Here is a 22,032-nt window from a genome sequence, read left to right as displayed (position 1 = left end):
TAGAAAAATAAAAAATTAGCAAAAGGTTATTTTAATTGAAGGGTAAAATTGTCATTTAAATTTTATATTTAATATCATCCATTTAAGGGGGTTAAAGTGTATATTTTAAAAATACAAGGAGTCATATTGTATTTAATACAAATCTTAAGGGGTGATAGTATAATTTTTTTAAAATTTTAATAATAAATGGGATAAGGTTCTCTAAGCAAACAGGATAAGGGAGCGAACCAATGACGCACAACCAAAACAGTATCATTTATTTGAGAACAGTTTCATGTGAGGAGGAAAAAGATGGACAAAAAGATGATAGCGTACTTGCCCCGGGTGTTAGGTTCAGAGAACTTTTTCCCTAATGAAAATTTCTCCTTTTTTTTATTTATTTTTTTTTTTTTGTTAGTGGGAGTTTCAAAAGTATGATGATATATGATTTTTGTGGTTAAATGGTTCTTATGCCGGACAAAGACACAGGATTGCTTAAATTTACTGTTTAACTCTAATGAAATAAAAAATTTTGTTCAAGTAGATCCCCCCAACTTGTGCTCTCATTGACCCCACGCTGAAACGATGCCCTACCAGCCAGCCATCTCTTGCCTTTTTGATTTATTAAAATTTTCTTTTTCCTATCTAATTCTTGCAATCTTGCGGTCTTGCCTAACAACCCCAGCCTATTTGATTGAGACAAAACAGATTTCATTTTGCCTCTTGACTCGTTATTCGGTCTCTTCTATAAAAATAATTGGTCCCCATGGATTCTTGTCGCAATGGGTTGTGTCACTTGTGTGTGCATGGCGTGCTCAAGTTTCGAAGCAATTATTTTTTTGTTTGGGTGTGTGGCCTACATCAGTATTTCCATGTGTCTATCTCTCTCTTCAAAAGAGGAGATAAAAGTGTCTTATATTTGGGAAGGAGAGAGATAAACTTATGCAGTGCTGGCATAGGCCAGCACTCATCCACAGAGTTCTTTTTCCCCTACAAGGAAAAGGCTCTTTGAGTCTAAGGTGTACATTGCATATTCTCACGGGACACGACCCCTACAGTCCTACACCCAGGCACCGAACCGTGCTAAATGACTATCACACCCTCAAGGATTTTCGCCTTTCCTTGGGGGCACGGTGGTCACTTTATGCAGTCTTGTGTCTAGGCGCAAAGGCATTTGTCACACACAACTAGATAACGTTCTTTCTCCCTTTATTATTATATTAATTATTTTACAGAGAAAAAAACAATGTGAAAAGATCTATTGTACCCTACTCGAGCAGATAATAATAAGAGCAAGAGATCGCCACCTAGTCGTGTGGTCCTTGCACCAATACAAGGACCAATGGGAGTGTACATAGGGTTATCAACATAAATGAATTTTTTATTTCATAGAGAGCAAACTCATGTATCTAGGTGCAATAGCCACACATCTAGGCAGCGTTCTTTTAATAATAATAATTGGTTATTATTCAAAAATAAACTTCTATTAAATCAAACAAGAATACTATAATTTGATTAAGGGGACGGATATACACATCGCCTGCAAATATTGGCATTTCCTGCAAGGAAAAGTGCTCGCACTAGAGAGATTTCCTTTCCGGTTGACACATACATTATACTCTCCAATTCGTAAAGTGAGCTTGGATTGTTGGATGTAGCAACTGCCAGGTATCAACATCTCCACCTAACATTACCGCACTACCACACTTTAAGAAATTGAAGAGGATAATTTTCCCACACCTACTACTTGCATGAGGGTTCCCAAGCCATCTTTTTTTTTTTTTTTTTTTGGATAGATAGGGAGGGATGTAGGTTGTGAACCAGGAGACTTGAACTCAAGACCTCCCGATAGCAATGGGCTTTTACGCACCACTAGCTACCAAGTGCTCTAGGCACTTGACCACGTTCCCAAGCCATCTTGATTCCATCGTCGCATTTCTCATGGCGTAATTGCATAAATGCATTTCCCAAGGGAAAAAAGGCTCATTGTGCCTAAGAAATAATGTGTTTTCGGGAAAATTAATAGAAAACTTGAAGGTACGTGGGACGGCGCTTATGGAATCAACAACTTCTACCGAACCAAATATGACACGCACATGCTAAAACAACGACTGGATGAAGTGATGAGTTCAAGTCTCAACTCACAAGATAGTATTTCACTGTTTGGCTATGTTTGGAAGCCGAGAAAATAAAAAGGAGAGGAGATTCATGCACCACAGCCCAATTATACACAATTCCTCAAATGGGGGGAGGGGGGAAGGTAACAGCCAAGAGACTCGAACTCGGGATCTCCTTATGAGCATGGGCATGAAACTCACCACAGCTCATCACCTGCGCTAGGCAACTGTTGTTACCATGCACATAACCTTTGGTGAAAGAAAAAATTCAAAAAAAAAAAAAATGAATTTAAGGAGAGAGAAATAAATCATGGGCAAAACTGCAAAAGATTGATGCTTGGTCGTGTAACCCCTGCATCAACGTAGGGGCCAACGAGAGCACACACATGGGTATCAACGTGTAAGGGTTTTTTTAATGGGAGAGGGTTCTCTATGGGGGAGTACAGGGGCCATGCGCACGTGGCAGCCAATGAGAACACACATGCCGGCATCTCAAGGGTTAGAATATCCGCCTTTCATGGGGGGCAGAGTGGTCATCCCCCCCCCCCAACGGCACGGCCTACATCCCCCACAGAGAACATTTTCCCCTAATTTATAGGGAACATGATAATAAATACAAACCACGTGACCAAGCAACATTCTTTTACCCATAAATCATATGTTACCATGACTTTTGTTCTAGGGAGAAAGAACGCTACATTGTCGTGTGGGTGCGTGGCCCCTGCGGCCAGACACAGGGCCGTACAAAATGATTGTCGTGCCCCAAGGAATTTCAACCTTCCTTGGGGTGTGGCGATCATTTCGCAAGGTCCTATGTCTAGATGCCGGAATTTCCACCTTTCCTTGGGGTGTGGCGATCATTTCACACGTTGCATGCAACCAGGTAGCATTCTCCTTCCTTTGGTGTTTTTTTTTTTTGTGGGGTTTCCAAACATATAGAGCCTTAGGATGTTAGTAGTTATGTTGGCAACTATCTGGTGAGAGATATGGAGCAAAGAAAATCCGTGGAAGATATTAAAATCATCCCATGCATTGAATTTGGAAGTGCATGGTAGTTTCTTGAGCTTTAACCCATGCAATAGTGGTCTTCTTCTCTCCCTCCTCTCACATCCCTCCCTTCCAAGTTCGAACCCCTCCCCTCGGCGCAAAAACCACCTCAATGTGAAGCTGAAGCTGTTTGATTGATTTGGAGCTAGGGATTCTATTCAGTTTTTGCCAGATGATATAATGATATTGAAACCTGTGTCACTGGGAACCCCGGCAGAGCTTTCTTAGGTGGGCAATGTCTCAACAAATCTTCAAGTACTATTCTGTATTCAGAGAAAGGTTGGTTTCATGGAACTGCTACAGTATTTTTTTCAAGTAGTGTTTCTCCATACAAATAGCAATCCAAATACTCAAAAAGGCTAAAACTATTGTGACAGATGGTTCATCACATGACTATAACCACTTCCCTACTCTTTTTTATGCAAAAGATCAGTATCTCACCATGCTTCTGTAGTTTTATAAAAATCCCACTGGAGCAGAATAAAGGGCTTGTTGATGAGCAACACCTACAACAGAGACTAACCTAATTGTCTCCCACAAGAATATTAACATGTTCCCAGAAACAGTTTAGTTGCAGGATTTGCATGAAACCAATTCAAAACAGACTAGGCCCATAAATGAGTGCAAAGGTTGAAATTTTCTGGAAAATCTCATGAAATAGCCAGTCACCTGGACACAGCAAGGATATAGCTCAGGTATGGTATTTTACGACTAAAGGTGAGAGATTAAAACAGAGTATTGCTGATATTACGAAGGGTCCAGGTTTTAAATAGCACCAGGTAAGTCTAAGTAACAACGAATTTGAACTGCAGTGGCCAAGAAATTACAAGATCTACATTGAGTCACAACTCAATAATACCCTACAACAATTCACATGACAATTCTTTGATAGCCAAGATGGCGATATTTTAAGTGACTATCAGAGAGTTGGTCTCAACCTATTACCTTAAAATTTCATCAAGAAGGAAAAAAGGAACCTTATTATGTGTAAAAGTAATTGCAGAAGGTTCCCCACCAAGAAACATAGTGACAAGAATAGAATTGTCTATTGAGATTCTGGTTTATAGTTTATATGATTCCATTTCTACTTCTTCAAGCCATCATCTTCTACCATAATCTCTATCAACATGCTAAAGTAACAAGCACTAATAATTTAATATTGACATGACACAGACTAAGAGAAGAATTTCCCATCTTATGACATGATATAAACCTGCTAACTAGTACAAGTAATTTCATACTGACACGATAGAAAAGACTTAAGGGAAGAATTTCCCATCTTATGACATGATATAAACCTGCTAAAGCAACAAGTACAAGTAATTTAATAGTGACACGATAGAAGGACTTGAGGGAAGAATTCCCCATCTTATGAAAAGATATAAACCTCCTAAAGTAACAAGTACAACTAATTTAAGACTGGCATGATAGAAAGACTAAGAGAAGAATTTCCAATCTTATGACATGATAAACATGCTAAAGTAACAACCACAAATAATTTAATATTGACATAATAGAAAGACTAAGGGAAGATTTTCCCATCTTATACAACAACAACATAGCCTAATCCCAACGAAATGGGGTCGGCTACAACAATCGTTGCTATCCAATCAAATCTATTTGAAGTCATACATGATACGATGTCTAAGCTATGCATGTCTTTCCTCACCACTTCTCCTAGAGTTATGCTAGGCCTATCCTTTAGCTCTTTTGGTGCCTTCCATCTAAATCAAATCACTCCTCTGAATTGGCACCCCAAGGTCTCAGTTGAACATGGCCATGCCACCTCAAATGACTTTCTCGAAGCTAATTATGTATCGGAGCTACTCCAACTCAACTCTGCTCTAGATAGGAGGCAGTCCTACTAGAGGCCAGGTGTACAATGGTTCTGAAATTGATCAGCCGATTGGGCAAAGTAGGCTGATTTGACTCAAAATTAGGGTTAGGTAAGAGGAATGAGTGAATGTGATATATGATAATGATGGGCAGGTCTAAAGGAAGCTAATGGTATAGGTTTTAAATAGGTTTAAACAAAAAATTAAAATTCTGAAATCTTAGGGTTAGGGTTTTGGGTTTTAGGTTTTAGAAAATAGGTTGGATTTAGGGTTTTGAGTGGGATCTAAGGGCAGGGGCTGAGGTCAAATTTTCTAAACAGGGAGGGGGAATGTTCGACTGTAATATAAAGGTTTTCTGGTGGCTGACTAGGGTTTTACAGAATTTAGGGTGTTTAGGTTTATGGGGGATGAGGGGATTTTAGGGTTTTATATGAGAATGGAGGCTTAGGGTTCAGGTCGAGTGGAGGTACTGGTATGGAGAGGTTATGTTCTGATTTTGGGTATATATGGGTGAAGGATGAATGCTGGAATGTATTTAGAAAAGCTAGGGTTTTGGGGGATCGATTAGGATAGATGGGGGGGAAGAAGAAGAGAAGGATAACTTGCAAGGAATTAAAAATAACTCACTGGTTTGATCTCCTTCAAAGGCAACAGCAACTTGATGTAGCTTGATAGCAAAAAAAAAGGACCTCCCGATCTACAAGATGCAAGGAGTCGCCGGAATCCACCAGCCCTCACCCTTGATATGACTCACAAGTCTTGATATGACTCACAAGACATGTCTCTGAAGAGAGAAGCAGCAGCAGCAAAGCCAACAGCAAAAAGCTCGAATTTTTGAAACATAATTGGTGGGGGAGCCTCTCCACGGTTTGTATTAAATAAGAGGCCAAAGGCCTTATTCCTAAATCTATTACAATTCAAATCTCTCACTTAAAATCGTGGAGAGGTGGAACTACTTTAAAAATAACTTAAACCTTAAAAGGAAAAGACTCATCTACCCCTAATGACTTAAGACAACTTAAAACAACTTAAATAAAAGAAGATTCCCTACCAGCCAATAGGATATAAGAACCTCTTAGCCAATAGAATCACTTCACTTAAATTAGACCAATTGAACCAATTAGGTGCAACCAATTTAGACCGGTTCAATTAAAAACACAAAATAAAAACTAAGTATAGAGCTGATATAAACTAAACTAAACTAAGGCTCCTACTAAAACCCTAGGCTTAGGGTGGCTTCTTCAATTTGAGGAGGCTAAGGTCTGCATCAGTTACTCCTCACTTTATCCATCCTAGCTTTTCCACACATCCATGTCAACTTCCTCATCTCCGCTACGCTTAGTTTATCTATATGGTGTTTCCTAACAGCCTAACATTCCACACCATACATCAAAGCTGATCGAATGACACAAGTGCAATTGCTATAATATATACTCCCTCGACCACTTCAAGACAGATCGATCTTAAGAAGATCATTGCCCACTTCCCAGTAGCCCATATGAATCTAGTCCTATATCACCTTCTTTATAACATGATAAATATATCGAGATGTTTAAGAGAACAACCCAGAAATCCACTAAAATAAACTAATATCAGTGACCACTTTTGCTGTGAAGTAAAAAACAGCCCAAGATCACCTACTCCAAATGAAATGGTATGTTTCTAATTAACCAATGAAAACAACACATTTCATGCCCCAAAGCACCCAGAATTGTCTCAACTATTATTCATCCCAGCAACTGAAATGTACTGCAATACCACAATGTAGGACCTCACTGGGCCACTGCATGGCTGCATGCCACCATGGTAGATGAATAGAGTCAATTTCAGACTCAAGACTTTTGTAGCTTAACGACATGCAAAAGAAAGTTGTACGCATTTGTGATTTCAAACAAGAAGATAGCACCCTTATCACACAAACCTTCCCGCATGACACAAATAACACACGAAGAAATAGAACAAAATGAGAGTTAGCTAAGCATCTTCTAGGAGAGACATGATTGACCGCATTGATCTCGGTAGCTACACCACCTACAGAATTTAAAGAACCTAAAGGAGCATTAGTCATATATTCCATGGATTCTGGTGTGAAAACAAAAAAGAAGAGTTTGAGACGATGAAATTGACCCCCAATAGGAAAATCCAATCAATAACCTGTCTCATACTACTCTCTGTTATATACTTTCTCAGGTTCCGGTTCCATTGCTACCACAGGAACCCAGATGAAATTCTGACCATCTGTTTTCAGAAGAAAAAAAATAAAACAAATTGATCTTGTAGGATTCCCAAGAAATTCATCTACTTCTCACATCATAAGGATTATATAACTTCTAGCATAATCGGCAGATTATAACATCTGGAACTCATGTTCTATATTTCAAAACCATTACTAGGATGCAGACAAACATTTTCTCTTTTAACTTCTACCAGGCCAGGTTATCCTTTCTCACCTGATGTTCGCCTTCATCTTCTAAATTACATTACTTCCACCAATCAAAAAAAAAAAACAACCACTTGCAAGTAATATTGTAAGGGCTGAGAATATCAATCCCAAGTCTGAATCCAAACAAATCGTGAATACCAAACTCAAAGTAAGAGTTCAACTATTAAAATGCAGCGCCAATTTAAATAAACCACTGAATTTTTATCATAACCACGAGCATTAACTTAAAAAAAAAAGTTGCAGAGAGGTCAAGACTACATTTTACCCAATACATCTTTGAACTAAATGCTCTCCAATTCTGCACTGCTGACTGACACAAAAGGGAAGGAAAGAACACATGAATTCATGAGAATAACTGCAAATCAAGAAGACCACTTTAACGTTGTTAATTGAACATTGGTCGATCCGTCCATGCCCCCGAAACATGTCCATTCTCACAAACATAAGCTCGAACAACAGGTTCACCATCATCATGGTATCCAAAAACACGCCTCAAACAGAAAGCAGAATGCAGATCCCAAGTCTCCTTACAAGAGCAGAAGGCACAATCCAAGGCAATCTTGCGGCGATTACCATCGTTAATCGTCCTCCAAACCCTGGATCGCTTGAAATTTTTGAAGATACCCCTAAAGAGCATATATTTACGCTTCTCTTCTGTATGGACACAGCCGGGCCAATCACAAATATAGAGGCAATCCCCTCTGAAGCGGCTGGCAAGCAGTTTGTTCCCTTGTTCCCGACTCAAATTCCAAACCCCAGACGCTAAGTGAGACTTGATTGACCTGCAACTCATCCTCCTCCTCTTGGTAATGGAATAGTCACGACCCACCTTAATCACAACACCATCGATCTGTGCCGCTGATGTGGGTTTGTCCTGCGTTTCGGATAAATCGTAGACGGTGTCAAAGTAGAGATCATCGAAGAGCGACCAATAGCAATCAGGATGAGCGGTGGTGGCGCTCACTAATGAAGAAGAAGAAGAAGTTGGAAAAGGTTCGGTGACGCGAGTGGAACCAATACCGGTAGAAAGGTAATTTTCGTCGGGGCCAAGCTCACGCTCGAGACCGAAATCGGAATTCTCCAAGAGAACGCCAGCGCGAAGAAGGCCAGGACAGCAAATAGAGAGCTTGTGGAGAGAAGCCCATCCTCCGGGAGGATCGGATGATGAGCCGGCAGAGGAGGAGAGGAGATCGGAGACTATGGAAGGGATAGTCTGAAAGCATTGGTTCTTCCAGCAGACGTCGCGAACTAGGGTAGAGAATTTGGTGGAGACGCAGGCGAGTCGAGCCCAGTTTCGAGGGTCGTCCTCAAGCTTGAGGAAGATGTTGAGGACGACATCATCAGTCAAGTTGGAGAAGAGGGTTTCCGTCATGGAGGCTTTCGTTGAATTGGGAAAACGAAGGATAAGGAGAAACAGAGTAATAGCTATTGGAGAAGGGAGAGGAATTCGAGATTTCTTTTTCGTCTACTTTGATCAAAAAGAGAATTTCTTGCCTTTTTTTGGAGACCGAGAGAATCTGATTTTTAGTGCATTTATTTGGTTCTCGAAACTGCTGGATCCAGAGTGGTATATTGGTTAACAATCAAAACCTGCTGAATCACAAATGAACATGAAACAACTGCTGCAAACCGACTTGATAAAGAAGAGACAAAGGTGAAAACCTCGAATTGGGGCAAACTGAGTTGTTTATCTCTAGAGCTTTTAACTCAACTCGGATCATTTTTATTTTTTTTTTGGGTAAAAAACTCGGATCATTTGAAAGCTTCAAAACAGAAAGAAAGAGCTTTACAGTTGGACACACGAGTCACGACCACGTTTCTCGCTAGTCTCTCCACCATTAGAAATTCACAGTCGCAATAATACACTGATGAATGACAAATACTGATTCCCAACGCAACAAGATAACGACTGGTTATCTCTTACCTTCTCTACTACGCTGCCTATTGAGAGGAATAAATCTGCACAGAAAATCTGCAATCTAGAATGGATTGTGAATTGTGATCTACGGATCTGCCACCAAAATATGGAATGTCCGTTCACCCAGCCCCCCAAATTTGACATTTGGTAGGGTTGGGATGTGGATCCCACATTCCCACCCCTTCATTTCCATACCTACTTCACCCAGCATTGTTTAAGCAAGCGGAAACCGAATAATTATCACCTCTAATTTGCAGACACCTTCAATTCTTCTAATAGGGGGGAGTGGACCCCATCTTGGGCAATGTTTTCAGGTAAGGGGTAGAGTGGTCATTTTCACCTTCATGTGAGGAATTGGAGGAATCAGCGAATTGGAGGGGATAACGATTCGTAGAAATCAAGTCAGCCATCCATTGAGAATTTGGCCAAATTCGGCCTACAACCCTAAAATATCCCGAATTTTTTAACCATAAGTCTGAACTCCTTGGATGATCAATTCACCAACAACTCCAGAACTGATGGAACACATTAAATCAATCATTTTAGTCTATCACATATTAGACTATAGTTGCATTCTTAGAATGCATTATAGGTTGATTTCGCTTTCTCAAATGATAAAAATAGTTGTTTTCGCATTCTCAGATGATGAGTTGTTTTTATCATCTGAGAATGTGAAATCGACCTAGAATGCGTTCCAATAATGCATACCAAACACAACCTAGGTCAATCTAATACTCATACACAAAATCGAGCCCTTTTAGGCACATAACAGATGATGTTCCATCGGAATCGACCAAAGTCGATCCCAGATCTGATCAACACAACTTGGCCTGTTAAGGTTTTGGTGTCTTGACTTCTGATGATGAACTATTGTGTGGAGCCTCCATGGGCCTTTTGTAAGAAAGAGGCAGTGTCGGAGAAGGAGCGTCAAATGTTTAAAGCCAGACTTATAGCCAAGGGCTATGCACAGAAGGAGGGGTGGATTACAATGAAATATTCTCTCCAATGGTGAAGCACACTTCTATTCTGGTATTACTTGCTTTGGTAGCTATGTTTGATTTTGAACTTGAACAACTTAATGTAAAGACAGCGTTTCTTCATGGGGATTTGGAAGAACAAATTTGCACAGAGCAACCAAAAGGTTTCAAAGTGCAGGGAAAAGAAGATCATGTTTGCCTACTTAAAAGGTTGTTTTATGGACTTAAGCAATCTCTTAGGCAGTGGTACAAGTGCTTTGACTCCTACATGGTGTAGATTAACTACACAAGAAGTGAGTATGATTGTTGTGTGTATTATAAAATGTCAGGTGATAATTATATTATTCTTTTGATGTTTTATGTTGATGACGACATGCTCATTGCTGCCAAGAATAAACATGAAGTTATCTCTCTAAAGTCTTTGTTGAGTGCTGAATTTGATATGAAGGATCTTGGTGCTATGAAAAAGATCATTGGCATGGAAATCCTTAGAGATAGAAGTGCGGGTAAACTTTGGACAACTCAGAAGAGATATGTTGAAAAGATGTTGCAGCGTTTCTACATGGAAAATGCTAAATCGGTTAGCACTCCATTAGCTAGCCACTTCAAGTTATTTGAAAAGCAATGGCCTACAACACATGAGGTGGAGCAGGTATCTCTGGTTCCCTATGCCAGCGCAGCTAGGAACCTCATGTATGCTATGGTATATAGCAGGCCGGATTTGTCTCATGCAGTCAGCGTGTTAGTCGATACATGAGTGTTCCAGGAAAGGAACATTGGAATGCAATTAAGTGGTTCTTCAAATATCTGAGCAAGACTACTGGTTTGGGTATTATGTTCAATGGTAAGGGAAGTTCCACAGAGCTGGCAGGATATGTAGATTCTAATTATGCCGGTGACTTAGACAGAAGGAGGTCTACTACAGATTATGTGTTTACATTAGTTGGTGAACCCATCTCGTAGAGGGTGATGCTTCAGTCTACAGTTGCATTGTCCACTACAGAGGCAGAGTACATGGCAGTGATTGAGGCAGCCAAGGAAGGAGTTTGGTTGACTAGAATAGTTCGTTAGTTAGGGTTGAAGCAAGGAGGTACGGTGCTACATTGTGACAATCAAAGTGTCATCCATCTTGCAAAGAATCAGGTGTTTCTTACAAGGACAAAGCATATTGATGTGGAACTTCATAAGATCAGGGAGCTTGTGTCAGAAAGCAGTATTCACTTGAGGAAGATTCATACAGATAGCAACCCTACTGATATGTTTACCAAGCCAGTTACCATAGAGAAGTTCGAACACTGCTTAGACTTGATCAACATCACTCATTGTTGATAGAGTGATGGGAGCACCTCGGATGTTTGTGGGGTGTGGTGTTGTATCTTTCTTTCAGAAGGTACAGGAGGAGATGGAGACATCTACAACTTATCTTCAAGGTGGCTGGTCAGAATTCAAACCAAGGTGGACATTGTTGAGGTTTTGGTGTCTTGACTTTTGATGATGGACTGTTGTCTTGACTATATAGGTATTTCGGTAAATTTCATGTATAGGTTTTCGCTATAAATCTATAGCGAGAGTTCTTTCTCTACAACGAAAAATCTGAGAGAGGTGAGGACGAGCGACTGTAACCCTATTCTCCATTGATATTGAAACAAATCTCATCTCACCGTGGGCATAAGCAACCTTGCCGAGCCACGTAAATCCTTGTGCGTATTGGGTGATTGTTGTTTGCGTTTTTCATTCTTCTCTGCATCGTGTTATGTTTTACATGGACAATTACCTTTCAAAAACATTGAGTTCGGGTATGTTTTGACTGATTCCGGCAGGTTTTACACCTATCCTGAACCCGATTCCAGCTTTTTAGACCCTGACTAGTGACTACCACCACCCAAAAAGATCCTGTCCAGCACCCTGCCCGGGCTGCATGTGCAGCACCGGATAGAGTGAGGTGTGAAAAGACCGCCTCACCAATGCTCTGGCAAGGCACTCAGGCTGGGATGAGGCGGCCTTTTCACGCTTCACTCTGTCCGGTGCTGCATGTGCAGCCCGGGCAGAGTGCTGGACAAGAGCCAAGTCCCTACCACCACTGGGTCGTTTCGATACAAGAACCTCGCGTCAATTCCAGAGGTTAATTGTCCAGCTAAAAAAACTAACACACACGTCCTTTCTACTATCTCTCCTCACATTCAACGCCCTAGAAGATACTGATCTGAACAAGATTGATCATATGCATCAATACATGTACAGAACTTGACAATGTTGATTCAGACAACCACCAATACACCATTTAAGACTCCAGGAACAGACAATCACATTAAAATTAGCTTCCCACCTTACTCTTACCTAAAAAAAAATTTAAAGGGAAAAGGAACACCACCTTTGGCACGCTGTGGCATGTACCTGCACCAGACACAGCCGGGCACAATATGATCACCCCGCCTCCATGAAAAGGCAGGGATGTGCCTGTCATTAATGTCTGGCTGTGTACCACAGCGGACCAGGTGGCATTCTCCCAAAAACAATTACATAACATCATCACTTCGACTTCATCTGAAGCTGTACAGCAGGAATTGTTCAAACCTATGGATGTTTACATCAAATTACAGATGTTGGCTAAATCCAAGCACTGACCATAAGCAATAGCATTAGACTGCATATAGACATGGAATATGTAAAGTACTGGGTAGTTTCATGAAAAGGCTGCCCATATCCAATCCAATAAGAGGTAGAATACTACGATAGTAGAACGTAGAGAGTCCCCTCAGAACCGATAACCAAGAGTCCATTGAACACCTTTTGCAAATCTGAATAGGTGAGGTACACAGGCATATAGAAATGACAATAAATTTTGCCATTAACAGTAATGATATCCAAGTAATAATGAATAATTCAAAACATACCAAATCAGCATTCAAATAGATTCGCATTATGGTTCTACCACAAGAAATTTAAAATAGTCCAAGGCAGTCTGTCCAACATCATCTTATGAAGCATGAAACTAAATCCCCAGAAAGAGTAATCAATTCATCATCATCAACCAATCACATACGATCAGATGCATATTATGAAGCTTCATCCCCAGAAAGAGTCTCCAGCATCATCATCATCATCAACCGATCACATACGATCAGATCTTACCTGTCAACAACATGTGCTATCAGAACATACATAGGCTTAAATTCAAACAGATTGAATGTCAGATATAATTCCGGTATCAGAAAGACGAGATCAATCAACAGGGAAGTACTGTACAGGAGACCGAGATACACTCCTGCTCCGACTCAGGCTCCGGCTCCTGCTAAGGCTTCGTCTCTTTGGGCTTTTACTCACTTGCTTGGGCCGAGGAGGCTGCACATTGCTGACTTCTGTAAAGAGAGGCAACATGAAGCAAGAAATTGCACTATTCTAAGATCTGCATAAGACTTCACTTACAGATGGTATTGGAGATCTGGATCTTGATTTTGATCTGCAAAAGTTCCAGAAACAACCCATTTCAATATCCACAACGTTCCGTTAACACCTTTGATCCATAAGCCTTGACGCCTCTTCCACGTCAGAGTTACCATATTTAAAACGACAAAAAAACAACCTCATAAAACTTTTAGCACCACTCAACAGATAGCATAAAATTTAATTCCCAGCCAATAATACAAGGATCCTCACCCAGCAGGTCACTGAAAACCTAGATGAGCCAATAAAAATAGATAGAGCTCAATAAAAGCAACAAAAAAAAAGCAATTTAAGATACTAAGATATTAAAGGATAAGAGAGAGACATCTTTCCCATTGAGTACCACCAAAATCCAAAAATCCTGAGTGCAACTCCTATAAGCATGATGATGTTGGACGAGGAAGTGAATTTTGTATTTGTTACTGCCACTGATTGGTATGGCATCTCCATAGCACTAAGTAATCCAGCTTTAGTACCACAAACCCACATGGCCATATCCTTCTCGTCACTCTCTTAGCTCCCATGTACATACACTATACATCATGCATAAAAATTAATACATCATTGAGGTTTATAAAGCTGCTCCTCTATGAAACAGCATCCCTCCACAACCAAACCAGATGCAGGCATTTGCACCATATCCCATCATGTTCCCTAATATGCAATCCCCAAATCGCCGCATAAAGCCATATCTAGAAAACAGGGAGGAAAAAAAAGCAAGCTTCATAAACAAGGATGATAATTGAGAAACCTAGTTTTCTCTTTCTCAATAACCCCCATCCACGTTTATAAACTAATTATTAAGAGGAGCATGTACACGGAACAGTAAAAGGACAAAATAAGAACAGACGGGGATATCGTGGAAAGCCGTTTACCAATGTTACCTGGAAAATTGAGCACGCCTAATACTTCATGCCAACATGATACTAACATGCCTCAGAAAAGTTGCATGAGAAACTAAGCGTCATGACATTCCACAGGACATGGAACTTTTGGAGATTTTCTCAATTCCTAATGAAATGCATTACATGTTCTAATGCATTTCTATGCACATAGTAATTCTTCACTTTATTACAATCAATAAAAAGAACAAAAAATAACTGTATAGTTTGTTCTCTTGAAAAATGTTTTTTATTTAAAGAATTTTCATTATCCCAACAGGAATGGAGTATATAATTCATAAATAAAAATTTTCTATCACATGATTTCTTCTACAGGCACTTTTCTCACATAGTTACTGCTTAGAACTTATTGTATGAATTACAACTTACTGGTTTATAAGATACCTCCGGGAAAATAGTCATGCTCATTTTTACTTTATCCATCTTACTATTTTACGACTACTAAATTTCTAAACAACCTATGGAAGACCTTTTCCCAAGTTCAAATTTCAGCAGATGACTTGCAAGTTGCAAACAAATGAAACGATTTCAACACTGCAAACTGATGACATCCCCAAAAATAAATATCAGGTAGACAATTTTTCCCCCTGAGAAGACAAGAAACCTAGAAGTAGTGCATAGCAACAATCATTTCTTCTAAGGGATGTTGGAAGAAAAGGGGATCCTCTAACAACATTCTCAAATATATGAAAGTGAAATTTGTATTTCATATGCGATACTGCAACCGACAGCCCAAGCTATTCGATGAGAACTTCAAAAACAAAACCAAATCAAAGCAGACGAAGGCTAAATTCATAACCTTCTATTTGTTACAATTTGGAAAATATTAGCAGGTGGATGCATCAAACAAGCTAACAGGCCTTGGGAGTGTGTAGTCAAATAATCATCTGGTAAAGAAATTACTAAAATGAAATAAGACAGACTTCCAGAAACCAATAAAAAATCTCTATGAACAAAAAAGAGAGAAAACTAAATAGCTGAATGTACAAGTAAAAGTAAAATGAATGTAATGGATAACATAGGCATGCGTACCTTGACGCAGAGCGCGGCCTTGACCTGGAAGGAGAACGGGAAGAAACAGATCTTGAACGAGATCTAGATGGAGAACGGCGCGAAGATTTGGCCTTTGGAGATTTGCTGAACAAAATTAATTCTTAGTTAAATAACTGTTACCACACCAATTAAGTTCCAATCTCAAATACCAATATATATATATATATTTTTTTAAAAGGCAAACCTTGGGCTCCTGCTTCGACTGTAGCTGCGACTACGGCTAGGGCTCCTGCTTTTTGAGTAGGAACGACTACGACTGCGGCTTCTAGACAAGCTCTGTCGTGAGTCATACTCTTTCACCTAGAGTAGGCAAATAGAAGAGTAATGCGAAGAACAAAAAAATTGGTACCAGGGTAAAAAGTTAAACAATTTATACCCGTATAAACGCCCGCGAAAATGCATTTCGAAACTCAGAGTCATCAAGTTTTCTGATCTGGAGAAAGTCAGAAACAATAAAACAATCTGTCATCATGGTTAATACGTATTGGAGGAATTTAAGAAATGTTTACATGCATTAAGGTTTATGTGATGCTCATACATACATAAAGGCAAGTAACAGTCACCAATGATCCTTTAATGCTCCTTTATATTCCCAGATTTTATACAACAACAAACTCAGCCTTATCCCAACTTAATGGGGTCGGCTACATGGATCCGAACAAAACAATGTAGGGATGGGAAAAGAGGTCTAAAAAATGAGAGAAATGAAAAACGAAAAATGGCAAATGAATTATGGGAAATAAAAAGAAAAATGAAAAATGAGAGATGAACATAGAGGAAAGACTGAAAGAGGCACAGCCCAGCAAGGAGAATCTCAGCTAAGTGGGGTCTGCTACATGGATCCTTGCCTTCCAATAGACTTGGAACAAGACTTAAACCATGCATATCCTTCCTCACAACTTCTGCTATGATCATTTTAGGCCTGCCCCTAGCTCTTTTAGCTCCTTCAATTGGGATCATATCACTCCTTACTGGGGCGTCCCTAGGCCTCCATTGGACATGATCATACCACCTCAAACGACTCTCTCGGAGCTTGTCATTGATCAGTCCCAAGTCAGTTCTAATACGTTCATTCCTTACTTTATCCTACTATCTTAACATCCTCATCTCTGCTACACAAAGCTCCTCAATATGACACTTCTTAACTGCCCAACATTCTGCCCATACATCATAGCCGGTTGTACCCCATGGAACTTTACTTTAAGCTTTAAAGGGATACGTCAGTTGCACCGCACTCCAGACGAACCTCTCCACTTCATCCATCCCACTTTAATTCTCAGTGAAACATCATCCTCTATGTCACCTTCTTTATTTATGATTGACCCTGGATATCTAAAATAGTCACTTTGCGGTATCTCTCTTTCCTCAATTCACACAATGTTGGTATCCATCATAGTATGACTAAAATTACACATCATATACATTATACTCTGTCTTCGTTCTACTAATTTTAAAGCCTCTTATTTCCAAGGTTGATCTCCATAGCTCTAACTTAGCGTTAATCCCTGCTTTTGTCTCATCCACCAAAACGAAATCATCGGCGAAGAGCATACTCCATGGGACCTCGTCTTGAATGTCATTGGTTAGGTCATCAATGATAAGCTCAAATAGATAAGTGTTTTAAGGCTGATCCCTGATGTAACCCAATCGTAATTGGGGATTCCTTGCCCTGATCTCCCACAGATCTCACACTATTCACCACTCCCTCATACATATCTTTAATTGCATCCACATATTTACTCGATACACCTCTCATCACTAGGACATTCCGGATTAAATCTTTAGAGACTCGATCTTAGGCTTTTTCTAGGTCAATGAAGACCATATGGAGATCCTAGATTTTATGACCAGGGTTATTATGGCTAATATCAAGCATTCATTCCTAATCCATTTTTCTTTTGTTATGTTCAACCACCAATGGCAAAGAGAGCACCGATTCCGACTGCAGTCACTATAATAGGTATGCTCAATTTGGGCAGTGTAGCTCTTCATCATCACTACCCTCTACCTTCAAGTATGAGGGTCAGTCATGCACTAGGTCAGGTTTTGTGGACAGCATCTTCTCGTCCCAACCCCGTAGCCATACATGCCGGTTCCAGTTCCACAAGCACCATCTAGTAGCTGTGGCTCTCACTCAAGATTTGCACGATTAGGCACTGTAGAGCAACCCAGCCAACAGTAGGGGCTGGAATTTGGATCGAGTGGAGGGCTTGATGTCATCGTTAGTAAACATGTTACTTTTTTAGAGGAAGAGATGTTGATCAAGAAATCTAAACCTGTAGTTATTGAGTTATTGGATAACTCAGAAACTTCACTTCCAAAAGTGAGACTAATCAACGTACCCACTGAAAATCTAACACCTCAAGAACCTCGACACAGTGGGAGGACTATTAGACCACCCACCAGGTTTACTCTTCTCACCGAAGAAGAGAAAACAGTGGAAGAGTTCCACATGGTGTCAGTTGAATCGGATGATGATCCGATAACATACTCAGAGGCTCTTAAGGATGTTGATGCCACTAGTTGGCTGGAAGCAATACGCTCTGAATTCGAGTCCTTTGCTCCAAAACCCAGCAGATTCTGATGGTGGAATATGGAGATATGCAAGCTTGAAGTTTGCAGGACAAGCAAAGCAGGAACAGCAGAGCCGCAAGGTGTCTGGGTCTTCCTTTGGTGTGTAGCAGCAGTAACAGCTGTGGACTTGATTATGGTTAAATTCAGGCCTTCAAGGTGACCTTAATCAACAGATTATAGCAGTCACAAGACAGGCAGGGCAGTGTTGATCAAGTAGGGAAAGGAGAAGAAGATATAAGAAAGGGGGTTAGGGGATGGGATTTCTCAGTCCTGGGTCTCTCACCCACAACCCCCCCAGCTGTTGAACAGGGGTTTTACTCCCATAATCGAGTGCAAGAAAGCCTCAAAACTTCGTTCATTAATTCTATCTATCTATTACAATAAGGGGCTGGCTATTTAATGAAGTAGGCTATCTTACAAAATTAGATACTTAAAAAAATATAGCAACTTAACAAACTTAGCAACTAATGGAAATTAGAAACTTAATAAAGGCTACAGCCTTGGATACTAAAATAGCAACTAACAAAATTAGAAACTACTTAGGCTTTATAATCCAGCCACATACAAGAATAAAAACTAATAAATATAGTAACTAAGTACTAGGATTTGACTGGTCAAAGAACAGGATCCTGTTCAAAATCGTGGGCTCCAAGTTGGGTTTTCTAGAAGGCCAGCTGGCTGGCTCGATCTGGTCCAGTTCTGGTCCAATGTGACCTGGTTCAATGCTTGGTTCTGATCTACATCACAAGGACTCTAGGATGAGCACCAAGGTCACTTGTTGGTTGTATTGTTGACTCTGATACATTTGACTCTTTGTAACAAACAATGTTAGATGTATGATTCAAGAAATGGTTTAAAATTTGATGTCTTTTCATTCCAAATGCTTATTTAAGTTGTTTTACTTGAATTATATGTGTTCTAATACTAAAGATTGTGTAGAATAGGCCATATCAGTGTATATATACAGCGTAGACTACCAACCTAGAGTCCAAAGTCAAGCTACCATTTTGGGAGTGATTTTTAAAAATCCAAGGATTCTACTATGTTTAGAGTGCCTAAAATAGGCTGTCCTACAAGTTCCATGACCACCTGAAACCCATCATCGAAATTGACAAAAAAAATACCAAATTTTGGCCGAAATTTCAGTTTCAGGTCTTGCCAAAACCATGCCCGAAACCAAAAACCTCGAACCTTGACTGACATCTCACCCAGGTGTCATCCGTACTTACCTAATGTCTTGAAGTGACATTTATGCAACTGTTTAAATGACATCTCAATAGGTGTATTTTACATTTACGAGACTGCTTAAATGACACCTCAATAGGTATATTTAGAACTTGCAACCTTATTTTGATTGACCCTTGTCTTATTCCCAAAAGTTTCTTAAATCAGGGGTAAACAAGTGTTTTCAATACAATTTGAAAATGACTTATCATCATGTCATTATAAAAGAATGTCATTGTCTTTGCACATTTTTCGAGTATAAATGTTAAATGACAGGATTTAACCTCATTGAAAGAAAAAAAAATGTGTTATACCAGAAGGGCAAAAAAGTATGGCTACAAATTATTTTACACCTTAAGAGGTGTTAACAAGAAAATCCCTACATTTATTGTCCATGATAAAGAAATTTATGGATGAGGAAGTATGCATCATGATCTATTTTTTTAAGCTTGTACAGGAAAAGGAAGCAGAAAAAAAATGACAGTAAAAAACAATGGAACCACTGTCAGATTTGGCAACCTGGGGAGACCCGCTGATACACTCATGAAGGAAAGAGAGGAAGAGAAAAGAATATCATGATGGAGATCATATATGTTAAAGTCGATGTTTATCAAACGGAACAAGCAAGGATCATTACATGAAAGTACACAATCAAAATCTCACCCTCACACTCAAGAAACTTTGCATGAGTAGTCTCAACAATTCTATTCCCTGAGCCTGGATTATAGAATCTATAACCCTTCGATCTCTCCGGATACTCCACAGAAAACAACTCACCATTTTGGGGTCAAAACCTTCTGAGGCTAGGTTTTCTGGCAGTCCAGAGCTCAAATGGAGTCTTTTGAGAATGTGAATGGCAGTTTTAAATACCACACCCCAGAAACTCAGCCAAACAGGAGATACTTATCATTGACCCAACCAAAACGTTCAGGGTTCTATTTCTTCTTTCAGTAATCCCATGAGATGTTATTTCATGTTCTTGTAAGAACATGGCAACAAGCCTAAGTGTTGACCAGCATCACCACTACTTCCGAAACACTATCCTCCATAGTTGTCACGTCGTCACGGCGATCCAAGTCAGTGGAGGGGTGTTTAATCGATATATCGACATGTCGCCCGCCATGGCAATCATGTCGACCATGTTTTATTTTTTATTTTCTCTATTTTTATTGTCGTTTAGTATGCTATAACATATACCCTATAACATCAAAAATCAATAGGAAAGTGTACTACTAATCTACTATGGTTTAATTCATGAAAGTGTAACATTTATTATTGTATATGAATTATGAAAAATTTGTTGATGTGAATATGTGCTTGCTGCTGTTGGTGTTGCTTTACCAAACAAACAAAATTGCACTCTCCCTCTCTGTCTCTCTCTGTGTGTGTGAGTGTGAACAACCGAGTACTGACTACTGACTTTAAAAAATCCCTCCCTCATCTGTGTCTCTCAATTCTCTCCCTCTGTCTCTGTGTGTGTGAGGCTGTGTGCAAGGGAAGAAGAAAGAAAACAGAGTGGCATTGCTGTAATCAAATAAAATCTTAAATGGCTCAAGATGCAACAGCCTACAAGAGGAGGAAAACAATGGCAATTTGAAGAAGAACAGGGGATGGATAAGAGAAACCAAAAAAGAAGAAGAAGAATGAAAGCGAGGGGATTGAAGTGAAGCCTCCAACTCTACAAGGCAAGACGAAGAAGGGGAAAAAACCCTCTTTGTCGAGTGTCGACTCTCTCCCTCTCTCTCTCTGCGTGTGTGTCGAGTGTCAGAGCAGAGACCTGTATTACGTATTTAACAAAAAAAAAAAAAAAAAGAGAAGAGTCGCCGGAAGTGAAGAAAACGACTCTCTCTCTATGTCTCCCGCTGGAGGACTGGGAGAAGAAGAATAAGAACTACCAAATAAAAAAAACAATTACTAACCTGCTGGGAGAACTCGTCAGAGCTAAGGAGAACTTGCCGGAGCCGACGAAGGAGAGACACTTGAGTTGCTGGACCGCCAGAGCGTGAAGGGGTTCGAAGTCTCGCACTCTCGCCTGTTTTTTCTTCTAACGACTCTCTCCTTTGTTGAGTGAGAGTCTTTTTGATTTTTCGATTTCTATTAGAGATTAAGGGTGTAGGCAATGCATTAGTCAATCGTTTTTTTTTTTTTGTTTTTTTTTAATGTGTATTGCAGGTGTAACTTGAAAAGTTACTCCTCCAATACACATTAAGATAAAAGCATTATCTTTTAGAAGGTTAAAAAAAAAAAAAAAATTTATTAAAAACTAATTTTTCCTACTGGAACAAGAATATCTGCCGACATGGCCATATATCGTGGTATGGCATCCATGTCGGCGCCATGGCAATGCCATGGAGGCCATATCGGTCGGTATTCTTACATATACCAAATCGACCAACGATATGTTCACTTTTCCATCGGTATGACTCCATGGCGACGCCATGACAACTATGCTATCCTCCCTTATAAAATATGACAGACTACACAATCTTTTGGAGCATTAGACTTGTCACGAAGTGATT

General features: G+C 39.8%; 2 protein-coding genes across 6 annotated transcripts in view; both read right to left on the bottom strand.

Moving 5' to 3' along the window:
• Positions 1-7,583: 7,583 nt before the first annotated feature.
• On the bottom strand, positions 7,584-8,808 carry LOC122659666 (phytochrome A-associated F-box protein). The gene has a single exon (XM_043854765.1). It carries the CDS (start codon positions 8,791-8,793, stop codon positions 7,807-7,809), a length of 987 nt encoding a protein of 328 aa, XP_043710700.1. The 5' UTR covers positions 8,794-8,808; the 3' UTR covers positions 7,584-7,806.
• Positions 8,809-13,274: 4,466 nt separating this feature from the next.
• The window catches only part of LOC122659667 (serine/arginine-rich splicing factor SR34B-like), a 29,837-nt gene continuing 21,079 nt past the window's right edge, over positions 13,275-22,032 (bottom strand). For 3 of the 5 annotated variants that reach the window (XR_006332526.1, XR_006332527.1, XR_006332528.1), the window contains exons 9-15: positions 16,092-16,148; positions 15,900-16,015; positions 15,695-15,799; positions 13,743-13,776; positions 13,547-13,658; positions 13,384-13,448; positions 13,275-13,311 (exon numbers count right to left, since the gene is read on the bottom strand). Coding sequence is in view for 2 of the 5 variants with exons in the window: in XM_043854766.1 (XP_043710701.1) it covers positions 13,428-13,448; positions 13,563-13,658; positions 13,743-13,776; positions 15,695-15,799; positions 15,900-16,015; positions 16,092-16,148 (429 nt within the window). In the remaining 3 variants the exon portion in view is untranslated. Of the gene's footprint in view, positions 13,312-13,383; positions 13,449-13,546; positions 13,659-13,742; positions 13,777-13,909; positions 14,453-15,694; positions 15,800-15,899; positions 16,016-16,091; positions 16,149-22,032 lie in introns of those variants that run through there. The other 2 variants (XM_043854766.1, XM_043854767.1) reach the window with 2 other exon arrangements.

This window comes from Telopea speciosissima, chromosome 4 (assembly GCF_018873765.1).
Source record: "Telopea speciosissima isolate NSW1024214 ecotype Mountain lineage chromosome 4, Tspe_v1, whole genome shotgun sequence".
NCBI classification, from domain to species: Eukaryota; Viridiplantae; Streptophyta; class Magnoliopsida; order Proteales; family Proteaceae; genus Telopea; species Telopea speciosissima.
The sequence above is the reverse complement of the archived record's forward strand: the minus strand, read 5'-3'. Positions and strand labels throughout refer to the sequence as shown.